At 47.4% G+C, this 16,053-nt stretch overlaps 2 protein-coding genes across 2 annotated transcripts; both read right to left on the bottom strand.

The window, feature by feature from the left end:
- Window positions 1-659: 659 nt before the first annotated feature.
- On the bottom strand, window positions 660-3,347 carry LOC124695373 (probable leucine-rich repeat receptor-like protein kinase IMK3). Its single transcript, XM_047228226.1, has 2 exons — window positions 1,622-3,347; window positions 660-1,513 (listed from the first exon to the last, which is right to left on the bottom strand). The coding sequence occupies exons 1-2, from the start codon at window positions 3,345-3,347 to the stop codon at window positions 837-839; spliced, it is 2,403 nt and encodes an 800-aa protein (XP_047084182.1). The 3' UTR covers window positions 660-836.
- Window positions 3,348-8,718: 5,371 nt separating this feature from the next.
- On the bottom strand, window positions 8,719-16,053 carry LOC124698022 (pentatricopeptide repeat-containing protein At1g62350-like). The gene is made up of 2 exons (XM_047230547.1): window positions 15,721-16,053; window positions 8,719-9,434 (listed from the first exon to the last, which is right to left on the bottom strand). Exons 1-2 carry the CDS (start codon window positions 16,051-16,053, stop codon window positions 9,030-9,032), a joined length of 738 nt encoding a protein of 245 aa, XP_047086503.1. The 3' UTR covers window positions 8,719-9,029.

The following is a 16,053-nucleotide window of genomic DNA, read 5'->3' as shown; positions in this document are numbered from 1 at the left end:
GTAGGTCTGACAGAAGAACAGAGCAAATTAACAGATGTGCAGGCAAGATTCAGACCTAATGGAAAGGTGACACTGACTATACCCTATGATTTTTGATTCACGTTACCGAGTAATAGTAATTAGAGATGACTTAAATCCATCTTGCTACTTGCCATTTGCCAAGTTAGATGGGAGAAGGGTCCAAGAGATCGGTGACAAGGTTAAACGTCACTGGCTAGACCAGCAAGAAAAGTACAGTAGAAAGTAGCAGAAAGTAGGGACGACAAAAGATATCAGCGGTAATCCAGTCAAAGATGCTATAAGCTTAAACTTTGCACAATACCAAACCTGTTTTGCCGGAGCAGACTTTATCTATAAGTCCTCATTTGCAATTGAGATCGGATAGATAATATGCATCATGTAACTTAGGTAGGAAGTGATGTCGAGTCTTTTACCTACTGTGCAATCAGATATACGTATGCAAGCTAATAACAACAGAATTTGTCCAGTCGGGAGTTACATTATGATACTGTGAGAGTCAAACATTTGTAGCCTTTGAGAAGACAGAAAAAAGATGGCTTGGGATTCAGACAAGTGCTGAAGTAATAAATATTCATTTGAAACATAACAAAAGCCAGCACTCCCAAATCATCTTCAGATAACAAGGAGTGCTTCTGGCGGTACAAAAGAATTCAGGAACGAAAGAATGGCATGGGTAACAAAATCCTCCTACCCCCTAAAAAAATCTAATCCTATATACAGACCGGAAAAAATAGACTCTGAACTGAAGTCTACTTCTTCAGAGTCTGAACTCTGAAGTAACTAAGTGCTGGAAATTTCAGTCCGCAAGAGGCTGACTACTCTGTGCCGGTAGTGGATTTTGTATCATCAGTGATGGTAGTGCCGGTCGCGGTAGTATGGCTCGCCTCGCCGGTGAAGGAGGAGCTGGCAGAGACCGCCATCGAGGGCTTGATCTGCTCGAGCTGCCGCAGCACCTGCTGCGCCTCGGGCCGTGCCACCGGCGAAGGATCGACGCAATGCAACGCGAGTTTCAGCGTCTTCACCAGCTCCTCCCCGGTCTCGGACCCCGCGGCGGCGTCCTTCATGAGCTCAAGGTCGAACACCTCGTTGGTCCACTCCTCCTCGACGACGGAGGCCACCCACTGCGGCAGGTCGAGCCCGTTGGTGGTGTCCCCCGGCGACTTGCCGGTGAGGAGCTCGAGCATGATCATGCCCAGGCTGTAGATGTCAGTCTTGGTGTTGGCCTTCTTCAGCTTGGAGAGCTCTGGCGCGCGGTAGCCAAGCGCGCCCGCCGTGGCGACCACGTTGTTGTTGGCCGCGGCGCTCATGAGGCGCGGCAGGCCGCAGTCTGCGATCTTGGCGTTGTTGTCCTCGTCCAGGAGGATGTTGTTGCTCGTCAGGTTACCGTGCACCATGGTCGCGTCGGCGTGCAGGTGGTGCAGCCCCCGCGCAATGCCCACGGCGATGTTCATCCTCGTCGGCCAGCTCACTGGTGGGCTCTCCGGTGTGCGAGCTGCAGATGCAAGAGCAATGGACATTGTCAGACACTCAGAGCAAGGAATTAAGCAACTCAAAGCTAAATAAAACAGTACGTGGGCACTGAAGAAGTGTTGTTAATTACCATGGAGGAAAGACGCGAGGTTGCCTTTGGTCATGAAGTCAAACACGAGGAGCTTCTCGCCCTTCGGCCCATGGTAGTATGCCCTGAGAGAGAGCAGGTTGGGGTGCCGGAGCTTCCCGAGCGCGTTCACCTCGGTCTCGAACTCCTTGCTGCTCTTAGCAATCTTCTCCCGGAGCCGCTTCACGGCGACGTAGCTGCCGTCCTCCATGGTCGCCTTGTACACCGTGCCGTAGGTGCTCTTCCCCAGGATCTCCGCAGTCGCGCACAGCAGGTCGTCGGCCGTGAACGAGAGCGGCCCATCAAAGTGGACCAGCTTGCCGCCGCCGTCACCTCCAGCATCGCTCCCCTTACCGCCTCCACCGCCGGGCTTCCCGACCTCCTTGGATGTCACATCCTTGGCGCTCTTCTTCTTATCCGACGCGCTGTCCTTCTTATCTTTCCTCCAGAAGATGAGCACGCAGCAGAAGAGCAGGGAGAAGAGGAAGAGGATGCCAGCGACCGCAATGACGAGCTCCTTCTTGCTGATCTTCCTGGTCTTGGCAGGGAGCGGAGGAGGAGGCGCCATGGCCGCCGGAGACGAAGCGGAGGTGCAGATGGCCGAGCCATTGAACCCGCAGAGCTGAAGGTTCCCCACGAAGGAGCTGGAGTTGAACTTGCTGGAGAGAGCCACGGGAACAGGGCCCGAGAGGCTGTTGTAGGACACGTTGAGAGCGCCAAGGTTGTTAGCAAGGCTGCTCAAGGACTCCGGAATCCCTCCGGTGAGGTTGTTCTCGGCGACGTCGAGGGACGAAAGCCTCGAGAGGTTGCCGACCGTCGCCGGAATCTCCCCGTCGAGGAGGTTTCTTCCAAGGGAGAGCTTGGTGAGGTTCTTGAGCCCGTCGATGGCGTCAGGAATGTGGCCTCCGATGCGGTTGCCGTCGAGGTTGATCTCTTGTAAGGAGGTGACGTTGCAGAGGGAGACGGGGAAGGTACCAGCTAACAGGTTGTCAGAAAGGTCTAGGAACTGGAGCGTCGAGAGGTTCCCAATGGTGGACGGGATCTCGCCGCTGAGATTGTTGTTGTTGAGGCTAAGAGATTCGAGGAAGCGGAGAGATGTGAGACTGGTTGGCACGGGGCCGGAGAGGTTGTTGTGGTCGAGGCTGAGCCGGTAGAGCCGGGTGGCGTTGGCGAGCGCCGACGGGATGGTCCCGGAGAGCGCGTTGCCGCTGAGGTCGAGTGTCTGCAGGAGCGCGCACCCACCGAGCGCGGGGGGCACGGCGCCGGAGAAGCGGTTGTTGAAGAGGTAGAGGCCGCGGAGGTCGCGGAGGAGGCCGACGGCGGCGGGGACCCGCCCGCCGAGCGCGTTGTCGTGGAGGGAGAGCTTGCGCAGGGCGGCGAGCTGGCCGACCCTGTCGGAGAGCGTGCCCGCGAGGCCCTTGAAGGGCAGCTGGAGGGCCACGACCCTGCCGCGCGCGCACTTGACGCCCGCCCAGGCGCCGGAGCAGGCGTCGAGGCCGGTGCCGTTCCAGCCGCGCAGGAGCCCGCGCGGGGCCGCCAGCGCCTGCCCGATCGCCCGCAGGGCCTGCAGGTCCGCCTGCGCGATCGGCACGCCGTCGGAGGAGGAGGGCGACTGTCCGCGAGCCGGCGCCGGCGCGTGCTGGAGCAGAAGCACGAGCAGCAGGGATAGCGCGAGGACGCCGCCGCCTCTTGAGCCGACGCTGCGTCGGTTGCTGCTCCTCGATCCCATTGCCACTAACAGGTCTACCAGTACCACTAACTCTAGCTAGGATCTAATCCAAGCACAATGCGATTCAACAGTGTCAATGCAGCTGCAAACTCTCTATCCTCGTACCCAGCCTAGCTATGTAGGCGCTGATTTTCACGAGCTCTTTCTTGGTGTGGAAAAGCAATAGTGCAGGAGTCTATATAAGCAAAGCAGGCGGCAGGTCAGAGGCTGAGAGGAAAGAAAGGAGGGAATAATCAGGGAAAGCCTAACGGATTCAGCCAGCCAGATGCGCTAAGCAACGGCTAGCTCGCGAGTCGCCACTGCCACGGCGGCGACCAAAGTGTTTTTAAAACAGGTCGTACAACAATGGCAGGAGTACGTTGAGGTTGAGGGGCAGAGCGGCGCTACGGTACGAGGCACTGGGCGTGCGGGCCAGGGCCAGGCAGATGCAGGGCCGGAAAGAATCCAATCTTCACCCCATTCAGTGCAGCAGGCCGTACCGTGCTGCGCGCGCGTGATCGGCGCCAACGGCTATCTTCTCCCTCGTCCCCGGCGACGGGGGGGCAGAGCTCTCGGAGTTCGGCAGCGGCGACCACGTGCGCCATGGTTATAATACTGGCATCGAGAGCAGCGACCGAATTTAATGGCAGTGAAGAGAGATTAGCGAGCCGCGGACCACAGACATGGCACTCGAGGTGTCGGCTGCCGCCGCTGGACGTGGCTCCCCACGGCCGCCATGGCCCGGCGCGTCAGCGGCAGGGGTGGTGGTGCCGGCGAGGGCTGGACAGGCACCGCCACCAATGCACGGCATGGTTTCGTGCCCGGAAAGCGCGAGAGATTTCGATGGATCTTCGTGCCCAGCCAGCCTTTGTCAACTGCTCCTGCCTCCTCCTGGTGGTTGGTGGTGCCGTGGTGGTGCGAAGCGAGCCACTCGACTCGATTGACCATCATGTCATGTACTCCTGGAGGAATGTGCGCGCTGCCCAGGAGGGCGACATGGCCATCCTTCAGCTCACTGCGTGCCTTTGACCCTGCCCTGCCAGCGCTTTCCAACGGCCAGTAGCCCAGTCAGTATCTAAGAACGTGTTTGCTAGCCTGGAGGTTGCATCTAGAGAGCAAAAAAAAGCCCCTTTGGCCTTTGATTGCATGAAGAACCTTCTCATTATGGTTGGTTTAACTGGTTCTCAAAGCCGAATCCCCTCCTTGGCAATCGATTGCTCAAACGATCAGTTTTGGTCGGCGCGGAGCGCTCACGCGGAAGCGCGAGTCAATTTCCTTTTTTGTCTCGTAGTGTTTAATTACGTTCACATGCGTGTGTTCACACTAACAGCTCATGTGTTTAATTACGTTCACATGCAGATGTGTGTTCACACTAACAGCTCATGTTCCCACTCGCATGTTGCATACAATCAAGAGCGTTCACACTGCATGCATGCATAAACTATCTCATGGGTTTGCATTTAATGAGCCAACTTTTCAGCACGAGGCTAGCTCTCACAAGTTTCTGCATGCATGCACGCTCTTTTTTTTCAGCACGAGGCAGACTCTCAATTCTCTTTATTTGCAATTCCCTTTTGACAATTCTCTTTTTTTGCAATTCCCTTTATGTTGTTATTTTGTACGGTAATTCATGTTTTTCGATTAATTTTTATAATTCCCTTTTTCGGGCTAGTGGTTTTTAAGGGGGGAAATAACGGGTGGGAAGATCCACTTGCAACTCAAATGAACTACCACTTGCTACTCAAATTAAGTACTCCCTCCGGTTCATATTAATTGACTCTAATATGAATGTATCTAGACACATTTTAGTTCTAGATACATCCACATTAGAGTCAATTAATATGAATCGGAGGGAGTACTATTTTTTAAGTTGTAAGCTAACAAAAGTTGTTAAAATATTCTAAATTAAATTTACCGTTGATAAATAACGGGGCACCGGGTTGATAACTCGTAAACAAAAAAAGAGTCCCTACATATTTTAAATTAAATTAAATTTGTAGGGTTGATATTTATTTATATTTATCATTGATAAATAGCGGGTCACCGAGTTGATAGCTTGTAAATTAAAAAAGACTCGCTAAAATATTCTAAATGAAATATTTTTTAGAGTTATTATTTATTTATATTTACCGTTGATAAATAACGAGGCACTAGGTTGATAGCTTGTAAAATAAAAAAAGTGTTCGCTAAAATATTCTAAATGAAATATTTTTATGGTTGGTAGTTATTTATAATTACCATTGATAAATAACGGGGCACCGGGTTGATAATTTGTAAACTAAAAAGAGTCGCGGAATATTCGAAATAAAATTAGATTTTTAGGGTTGGTAGTTATTTATATTTACTGTTGATAAATAACAGGACACCGGGTTGATAGCTTCTAAACTAAAAAAGATTCGCTAAAATGTTTCAAATAAAAATAACTTTGAGGTTGATAATTTTATACATTTACCGTTGATTACTCAAGTACGGATGGTTGATTATTCAAACAAACAGGGTTGATAACTTTTAGCCCGAAAAAAAGTTTCTCGAAACATATCAACATGGGTGCTAGTTTTGAAGATCTCATCGAGACGGATTTATTGGTGAAAGCGAATCTTAATTTTGAGTTATCGTTTGAAAGTTAAAATGTCTTGAATTTTCAAATTTGGAAATGATTTCGCTGACATCAGCAGATTCGTCTATTTGTGCATGAATGCAGAACTTTTCCCTCAATAGCCTGCACCAGGTTGATAATTTTATACATTTACCGTTGATCACTCAAGTACGGAGGGTTGATTATTCAGATAGAGAGGGTTGATAACTTTTAGCCCGAAAAAAGTTTCTCGAAACATATCAACATGGGTGCTAGTTTTGAAGATCTCGTCCAGTACGGATTTATTGGTGAAAGCGAATCTTAATTTGGAGTTGTCGTTTGAAAGTTAAAACGTTTTGAATTTACAAATTTGAAAAAGATTCCGCCGACATCAAGCAGATTCGTCTATTTGTGCATGTACGCATAACTTTCCCTCAATAAATTCGCACTGTAGGTTGATAATTTTATACATTTACCATTCATCATTCAAGTACGGAGGGGTTGATTATTCAGATAGAGAGGGTTGATAACTTTTAGCCCGAAAAAAAGTTTCTCGAAACATATCAACATGGGTGCTAGTTTTGAAGATCTCGTCGAGACGGATTTATTGGTGAAAACAGATCTTAAATCGGAGTTGTCGTTTGTGAGATAAAACATTTTGAATTTACAAATTTGAAAAAGATTCCGCCGACATCGACAGATTCGTCTATTTGTGCGTATGCACGCGAACTTTCCCTCAATAACTCGCACTGGGTTGATATTTTTATACATTTACCGTTGATCACTCAAGTATGGATGGGTTGATTATTCAGATAGAGAGGGTTGATAATTTTTATCCCGAAAAAAAGTTTCTCGAAACATATCAACATGGGTGCTAGTTTTGAAGATCTCGTCGAGACGGATTTATTGGTGAAAACAGATCTTAAATCGGAGTTGTCGTTTGTGAGATAAAACATTTTGAATTTTCAAATACGGATTTAGAGTTGCTAACACGGCTTTCCCTAATTAGACTGTCGGAAACCGATCGCTCTCTTTAAACCTGGCGATCGAGCGCCAGCTAGGACCGCCTTCTCAAAGCACCTCTAAATGACTAGATCTATCCTTAAAGAAACGTTCGAATCGACTGTTTCTACCAGACTTGCTTCCTTCTCAACGCTAGCAATACTTGAGGTGGTTCCGCTCACCCTTCCTTAAACTCTTTCAGGTACTACTACTCTTGTAATAAGCACAAACATGCTTCGAAAAATATGCTTGATATGAATCCATTCTGACACTTGGTTTCGAGTTTTGTTAGCCGCAAATCGTAAATTCCGTCTTCATGGTTTAGCGCTTTTTTGAGCGAATTTTCTTAAATTCATCGCACATGGTCAATCGTTTGAAATTTCCTTTGTTGTAAATATTTTCTTTCGGGAGACGTAGACGGATAGATAAACAACTCGCTAGTATAATGTAATTAGTCCGTATGTGGTAATTTATTTGGGTGCACTGTAATCTGTTGTTCAAAGTCTCACTTATCTTGATCATCTTGTTCATCCGTTCATGGTGGTAACCACCCTCGGCCTTGTGGTATTTCCTTGCATCGTGGTATGCATTGTGCCCGATTCCGTGGGCGACGACATGATCATGGTAGGTGAGGGGTGAGAGAGCGTAATCAATGGTGGTACCAACGTCGTCATCGGTGACGTCATGGTGGTATTTCTAGACGCCGTCGTGGTATACCTTGTGCCCGACTTCGTGGATGGCAATATGGTCATGGTAGGTCAGAGGTGGTAATCCATGGTGGTAGCTACATCAACATCATGGTGGCATTTCCATGCGCCGTTGTGGTAGCCCTTGTATCTGGCTTCGTAGACAACGGCATAGTGATGATTGTGGTATGTGAGAGGTGGTAATCCATGTCGATAACTGTTGTGGCCACCATCAGCGGTGGCATGACGCTAACCTCCGTGGCCACCATCGTTGGCGATGGCATGGTGGTAACCGTGTACGTGTAGCCAATGGCGACACTGATCTTGTTGTGCTACGCCGGAAATTTCGGCCAGTCATATTCAACCTAGTCTTGCACGCACGTAGCGTCAACCACCTTGGCCATCTTCGGCGAGAATGGCATGGTGGTCTTTCCAAGCGTCTGCGTGTTGTCAGGCTTCATGGACAACAACGTGAAGCTCATTGGATCACAATAAGGAGGTGAGAGATAAGGTTGCCATGTGAATCATTGGATCACAATAAGGAGGTGAGAGATAAGGTTGCCATGTGAACAAATGGCGAGACTAAAACTGAGCTCGGATGTAACCAAATAAATTGGGCCTTGTGTATCTGCCAAAAAAATCCTCACCAGCTACCAAACAAATGACCAAATCTAATCCAAATTTCGTTTGCAGCTCTTCTCATCTCCCCGTGCCAGCGAGCCCTAAATCAGGACCAGACTACAAAATATGTGCTAAACATCGAATTCCGGTTCAAAAAATGTACTCCCTCTAATCCATGAAAAGTATCCAAAACATTTGCACTAATCTAGTACGTAGTACAAAGTTTAGCTTATTTTGAACCGGAGGGAGTAGGTACTATGTACAGAAAGGATAACTGAAAGCGGCGTCTCACTGCAAAGAACGGAGAAGGGAGAATTGATAGGACAGCAAGTCAAAACGTCCGGTCCCATGCGAACCCCAGAGAGGACGGAATGGAGAGATTCATTCTAATTTAAGGTTGTCAGTCAGTCACCATCTGTGGCCATGACCGTTAGCCAACGTCAGAAACTTTACTAGGAGTAAAGTCTCAAGAGAATGTCAGAAATGTGTGCTCGTGACAACACAAGGGTTAGCCAATAGCCTGTTATTGAGCACAGTAGCTTTGTACAGGCAGCGTAAGTTGAACTAAACACCCAGTTTCTAATCCCTTCCTGCCCAAACAAGCCACGAAGGGAAAACCAATGATCCTCAGTTCTTGGGTCAAATGAGAAAGAAACTGTCATGATCTACAAATGATCTCATCTGTCAAAAGCCTGAGACAAATGGAGGTCCGGCTACAACGCAGAGAGCAAACACTACCTGAGCCTGAGCAAAGCAACTTAGATCTTTGATAGTAGCTTCAGGAAGGCTTCAGGCATAAAAGTATGTGCATACACTGAATCAAAATCTGAATTCCTCATCTATATCCGATAAGCTATCTGGGGGATCATACACAATCATATCAGGGAAAAGCTCCAGAAACTCTCGTTTTATCTTCTCCCTCAGCGCCGGATATGGGATCAGGCCTTTCAGTATAACCCGGAACGGCAAGGAGAGAGGCGGCTCCGGGGAGCTCCTCATGTCTTCGTAAAATTCCATTGCCAGATCTATCAGGCCAGCATCGCAGAACACTCTTACGATATCACCATAGGTGTGCTGATCAAATAGCACATCTTCAGACTTCAGATCCGACCACACCTGCCTTGTCTCGTCAATCTTCTTGTTCCTAGCTAGCATATGCAGCATGTCTCGGTACAAGTACATATCAGGTCGATACCAGATCTCTTTCCGCACAACGCCATATATCTGTAACAACAGATAAATGCTTAATCTTACAGAAGCCTATGGCACTTTAAATAGTATAAAGTGTTGCTTATACACTAGTCTGCTCTAGGTTGCTCTAGGTTGCAGGTACATGGAGTTTCGGAAACATCCACCTAACCAAGGTAATAATGACATAAGTGCATGCCCCACAAATGCGCACTGCACTTCGGGGGGAAATGCGCACTGCACAATTAAAATAGCTTAATATAAAAAAAAAATGATTGCCAAAGCATCAAATTTACATTTTAACAACTATCAGCAGGACTGACACCGATGTGTATCATACTTTAAGTGAATAATAGTCATTGAAGTTTAATGAGGAATGGCGCACCAAACTGCATAGTCCTTTTCTGAGGCATTAGGCTGGGATCAACCTCCTTCTAAAATTATGTTGGCTGGGCTGTCTTTGGGGCAATGGCGTGGTCAATTTGGACGAGTCACAATTACTTAGTTTTTGAAAACAAACCTGTTTCTTCACCACTACAAGTTATCTATAAAACTATTGCTTTGCTTTTAGAGTGGTTGTCACTAGTTCCGGAGAAGCATACAGAGTCCATGCCGCTCGCGAAGGACAAGATTCAAGCTAAAGCTCCAGAACTGCAGGTGATCTGCAGACGCCAACAAGGAATAAGGTAGGGTGGATGTTAGATGGCACCTGAGTGTGCGTTGCTGTAACGGCCCGGGTAGTACCCCTACTAGATTTGCTTGTTCTCTTTTCTTTTATGCATCATCATGCATCATATCATTCATGTTTTCAACAAAATAAAATTATTTTGTTAACCCTAGCTATTTTTCCCTCTCATGTGGTTTCTATGATAAAATCCCTCTGTCTTTTCATTTAACAAAATCACAAAACAAAAATATTTTATTTTTGCTATCGAATGTTTGGATCTTATTTTATCTCTCTCCACCTCTACATTCAAAACTCAATTTGTTTGAGCTATTTTCAAATCAGTTTGCAAAACAACTTTGAAAAGAAAGGAGAAAGAAAATTTAAAAGAAAAACCCCTAACTCCCTAGACCCTTCTCTTTCCTCTCTCCCAGGCCTGCTTCTTTTTTTTCCTGGACCAGCTGAGCCTCTCTTCTGGCCCACCTCCTTTTTCTTCCTCAGGCCCGAGCCACTTCTTTCTGGCCCGTACCCCTTCGATGGAGAGGGCAACTCTGGTTGTCGTCTTCCTCCTGTGGTCACGCAAGCAACGTGACCACGTCGCTGTCCACCACCACCGCTCTCACCTGCTCCCTCCCCCCCTTTAAATCCCTCTCTTGCCCTCCTCCAAACCCTAGCCTCCCCTCCTCCCTCACCTTGCGCCGCCACCTCTTTTCCCCTTCCTCTTCATCTCATGGTAAGCAAACGAAGGAGAAAACCTCACTGTACCACCTCCTCCTCGGCATGGCGCCATCGCGTCAGGCCGCCAATCGCTGAGCTGATGCCACCGGCGGATGCGCCTCGTCTCCCTCTCCAACCTCATGCGAGGAATTGAACCGGAACCTCTCCAATCGCCCGCAAATTCGCCGATCTCCTCACCCGGAGTACCACCACGCGCGAGCAGCAGGTACCAGCCCAACGCCCTTCCAGCCCAACCCCTTTTTGCAAAATCTGTCTATTTCATATCTTTTAAACCGTAACTCAAAACAAAATATTTTATATATGAAAATTGATCAGAAAAACATGAGGAACATGAATATGCCATGCATACTTGCTTTTGCATAATGCATCATACAATCTCGTGATGGTTTGCATTACCACCTATTATGTAACACATGGAGTATGAGGGATACTATATAAATGTTGTCCCGGTTCCATTTAACTTTGATGTAGCTCACCCCTGCCATGTATGCCATGCTAATTAACACTTAAAATTGCCGGTAGAAATGCAACTCCAACCTAACTTGTTTGTCCGGGTTCCGATCCCGCTTAATTTGGATAAAGTGCATCGCATCATGTTTGCCATGTCATGCATGCATATCATATCATGAGCATGCCGATTCTTCTCCGTAGTTGTAAGATTTGCAACCGTTGTTTGTTCCAGCATTTGCTTCTTTCCGGATAGGATCACGAAGTGGTGTTGTGAGATACGGCAAGATCTCCGGATGTCCCTCAACAAGCTTTAACAGGCAAGCATTTCTCCTATACTCCTGCCCCTGCAGAAGTCGCTCACCTATTTTATTTTGCCTTCTTCCTCATGATATCCTTAAGTTGCGTTCTTGTCACGTGTCCCTTCCACTTGTTACCTCAAGCAGCCCATATTGCCACCACCAACCTCCTACAGCTGTTGTTTGGTTATCGGGTCTGCCTTGCGAGTCGTAGTGCATGCTAGTGCTGTTTATATCTCGCTACCATTACCGCTATCTTATCGGGTTATCTGTTGGGAATCATGACACATGCTACATGTTTATATCTGTTGAGGGTATCATGGTTACTTGTTAATAATTGTTAAGCGGAGGCATCGGTGGGTCAGCTGATCGTTTTGTGACGGCTCACTTGTGTTTCTTTAAAGCTTAGGACCCGAGTTCCTGTTATCTGTTCGTAGACCGAGCGCTCTAACCACACGTGGGTATGCCTATGGGTCTCCTCGACCACCGCCGAATCTACAGCTTTGTCCAAAGTGGCCACAACTAGATTGTAACATTTCCTTTTTGATGCGTGCGTGCAAGCTTGTTTCCTTCGTTACTTTGGGGAAGCCTTATGCCTTGTATCCCTTTGTTCTTGTACGCACATATAGGTGGGATACGATGTTAAGCGGTATCCGAAAGAGTGAGGTCATTGGTCATCTCCCCAGAGTGAGCTCTGATCCAATGTGCATCTCCTAGGAACTAACTTAGCCAGCTAAGTCCGCTTCGGAGATACGGCCGGACTTCGATTTGGGTTCAACTTGGTTAGGTGGCTTCCTGGACATTGTTGTCGTGAAGGAGAGTGCGAGTCGTGATATCCACCTGTCATAAGTGGGTCAATCGTGCGTGTGGGCACATTTGGGCACCCCTGCAGGGTTACATCTTATCGATAAGCCGTGTCCGCGGTTATGGACGACTTGGAGCTGTATGACTCGACCATAGACAACTTACACCTGTTGTTTCAATACTAATAATTTGCATAGTAAGATAGAACAACTTAAATAATAACTGGTTAAAACTTGTCAAATGTGAGAGTGCCCTTGTAAGTACTTCCTTGCGAGGGGGGAACACATCGGCTGGGTTATGTTTGCAGAGTATAGAACTGTTAGTTTATGCGCTCTCTCACCTTCTTTGATTAGACAAATGTAGTAGAGTGTCTCTATAGGTTTTTAGTGCATGCGCGCTGCCACTTAACCCCACCATATTGCCTATGACGTTCCTCTTGCGTTCTCTAAGTCCCCTGCGTGCCTCAAGTACAAAGGACGACTGGTTGACGAATGCTTATACGTCTTGAAGTCTTGTTAAGTACGAACCCGTACTTATTGCTACTTCTACGGGACATAACCGGGCAGGTATGAAGATATGTTCGATGAAGACGACGCTAGCAAGGTTACCCTTCCGGCTTGGCTCAGGCGGTGGTTATGGACGCCATCGGTTATCTTCAGGACTCTTAGTCCAATTTGTATCTTGTCCGTACTCGACGTATTTGATCTTCTGTATGATTCGGATCTTTGTATTGTATATTTGTATCTTGACTCGTTGGAGTCGTTGTTGTAATATATCTGTTTCTTGTGGGCTCTATTGTAATCCTGTTGTAATGTTACTGCTCGTGATTGATTCCACCCGCATCGCCTGCTTCGGCGTGTACGAGGCGCTTGGTGGTGCGTCTCCTAAAATCGATATCGTGCGGATTTTGGCGGATTCGCTGGGATCCTCATGGTACCGGTTTTGGGGCGTCACAGTTGCTAGCAGCCATGTCTGCTGTCATGGACAAACTTGATTAGCTCGCCCAGTGAGTTTCGTTTTCTTTCCAGCTTTCGGTTGTTTTGCGCTGTAACGCTGCTGGTTTTAGCCCAGCCAGATCTATGCTGCTTTTATACAAAAGCAGGGCCTCCTGGTTTTTTATTTAAAATAAGTTCCTAGTACGAAACACAAACTATATGGTAAACTGAGGAGTCCCAAATACATGGTTGACTCAGCCGTGGTGCTTGTCCTTGTGCGCTAGGTGGATTCCCTGATGTCTGGAGGATACCCCATCCCTTGTGGTGTTCTGATTGCAGAAGCCAAGTTGTACTTCACCGGTATGGCACAGTGTTTCTCTTGTCGGTGTGGGCACTACCAAAGTGCCATTTACGCCCAGCTTCAGGACACCTTCCCTGCAGAACTGATGCGAGGACCTCTCACTTTAGCTTTGGAAGTTTGATAAGAACTTTCTTGGGTATTAATGTTGGTCGATGGCTGTCTAATGTCCTGAACTTGGCAGCCCTAGATGATTTTTGGTCTTCTGTTGGGAGCTATTTGCCCCGTGATTACCTTGCCGCGGTGCTCCCTCTAGCTCCTAGAATTCTCTTGGAGGATGGCCTTGCTGACAAGGTGCTGGAACGTATGGAAATCACGGGAGAATTGGTAGCCATTGGCTAATCATGTTTGTCGATCTATGTTTTGATTATCAGTTTTTTTCCAATTGGCATGCATCCTTGTGGCATGAACAGGAATTTCTGATATTTTTTTGAGATGTGAACTTCTGATGTTGGCTAACAGCCATGTCCTCCCAGCAAAAAAAAAAAAATCTTGTCAGTCTTATTCCTCTCGGTTGCGATGTAAGCTCTTCCATAGCACGCCAGTTAAGTGAAACAGCTCAAGTCCTCAGACACAGACATCTTTCTCTAGGATAGAGCTCATAACTCATCCCCGAATCCAAATGGATGTATGCGGTAGGAAGGAACATGCAAAGTTGTTCTCGAGATGCCTTTGACATCAGCATACGCAACACGGTAATTCTTCCGCTAGTTTGTGGCCATGCCATTGAGTTGGCATACCGCTCATTTGACATGGTACGGCACATTGCAGTTGGCCAGATTAAGCTTTCTCTATATGCGTTCCTTTAGTAAATCATCGACATCCAAAGGGTATGCTGGTCCTTCAAAGGTTGGAGGCTAGATCATCAAAGTGGTTCTCGGTGATCGTATTCCCAAAAGCTTGCCATCTTCCTCGATCATGGCCTCCATGACCTCATCCAAAACGGCTTAAGTGGGAGCAAACCTTCATCCTTAACAAACTTGGTTTTGGCTTGAGTTTGTGTTGATGTGGCATCCATGTGTGGGCAGTCCTGGATGGACAACATCGATGGTTCCGACCATAGCGAGAGGAGGCAATCATCTGTCTATGTGAGACCATAAGGGCCTGAAATAGTACTCCCTCCGTCCCAAAATAACTTGCTCAACTTTGTCTAGATACGGAAATATATAAACACATTTTAGTTATAGATACATCTGTATCTACAAAAACTTGAGCAAGTTATTTTGAGATTGAGGGAGTATCTATTTTAAACTATATGATGTTGATTAGGATACCACCTTAACGTGAAGTTCCATGCAGGCACCACATTAGCCAAAAGCCCACAACCAGGAATCAATGGTTAGTAAGAGTTTTGAGTGTTCAGAGAAGGAATGCAAAGCGAATGGTTTTTCTATTGTGTGGTGTTGTCTGGACTTGATCACCACAAAAGATCACAAACAACTTGAAAATAAGTCAGTGCTGACTGCTGCGGAAGAAAGTTCAAATGAAGAATTGAAGATCGCACATCAGAGGTCCAATTCACCACATTGGATATTATATCCCACAAACAGGACCTCACAATTGGCAAGAGTACCAAAAGCCTATACGCAAATCACAACTACAGAATTTCAGTACTTCTACCGAAGCAAATTCCAAGCAAATTCTACTTCCAACGAACTACTGATTTAATAATTACCAACTCAAACAGCACCTGAATTCTACATAAAACATATACAAGATACATTTCTGTGTAGGCCAGCTTTACAAACCCTGATCTAAAATTCAAATAATTTATGTTCCTTAGGTGCAATTAAAGAGTACTTCATAATCAAAAAATCCCAAGCATTGCAAACTGGACGCCAATTCAGACTTTGAGGGTTGATAAAGTATTAGAATCACTAATTTTCTAGGAGTATATCAATATGCACATAGCATGACAGTCGAACTACTTTGCAATTCAAACAGTACTGCAACACCATGGTGCGTCCATTTTCCGCAGATGGCACTGAAAACTTAAGTTTAAGTCTCATCTAGGACGATAGTACCAGAGAATAAAACAACAGTAAGTCGAGCAGACTTATCGGGGTGGAAGCAGGACCTTCATGGAGAGAAGCACGTGGTCCTGGCGCAGCAGTTCAAAGAGGACGGCGAGGAGGTCGGTGCGGAGGAGCCGGGAGACGTGCAGTCGCATGTACTGCTCCAGCCGCGGGTGGCCGCCGGCGGGAGGCAGCGCCGCCAGCCGCTTGAGCTGCCCCACCGCCATGAGGCCTTCCTTCCCCATCTCCTTCTTCCGCCGCCATATCGAGAGGCTAGGGCTCGATGCCGCCGCGGTAGAGCACGGCCTCTGGTGGAGTTCACACGCGGCGGCCGCCGATTGTAGGGTTTGTAGGAGGCGACGGTGGTGGCGGCGCGGCTGCAGACGGGAGAGCAT

The sequence above is a fragment of the Lolium rigidum genome, chromosome 3 (assembly GCF_022539505.1).
Source record: "Lolium rigidum isolate FL_2022 chromosome 3, APGP_CSIRO_Lrig_0.1, whole genome shotgun sequence".
NCBI lineage: Eukaryota > Viridiplantae > Streptophyta > Magnoliopsida > Poales > Poaceae > Lolium > Lolium rigidum.
The sequence above is the reverse complement of the archived record's forward strand: the minus strand, read 5'-3'. Positions and strand labels throughout refer to the sequence as shown.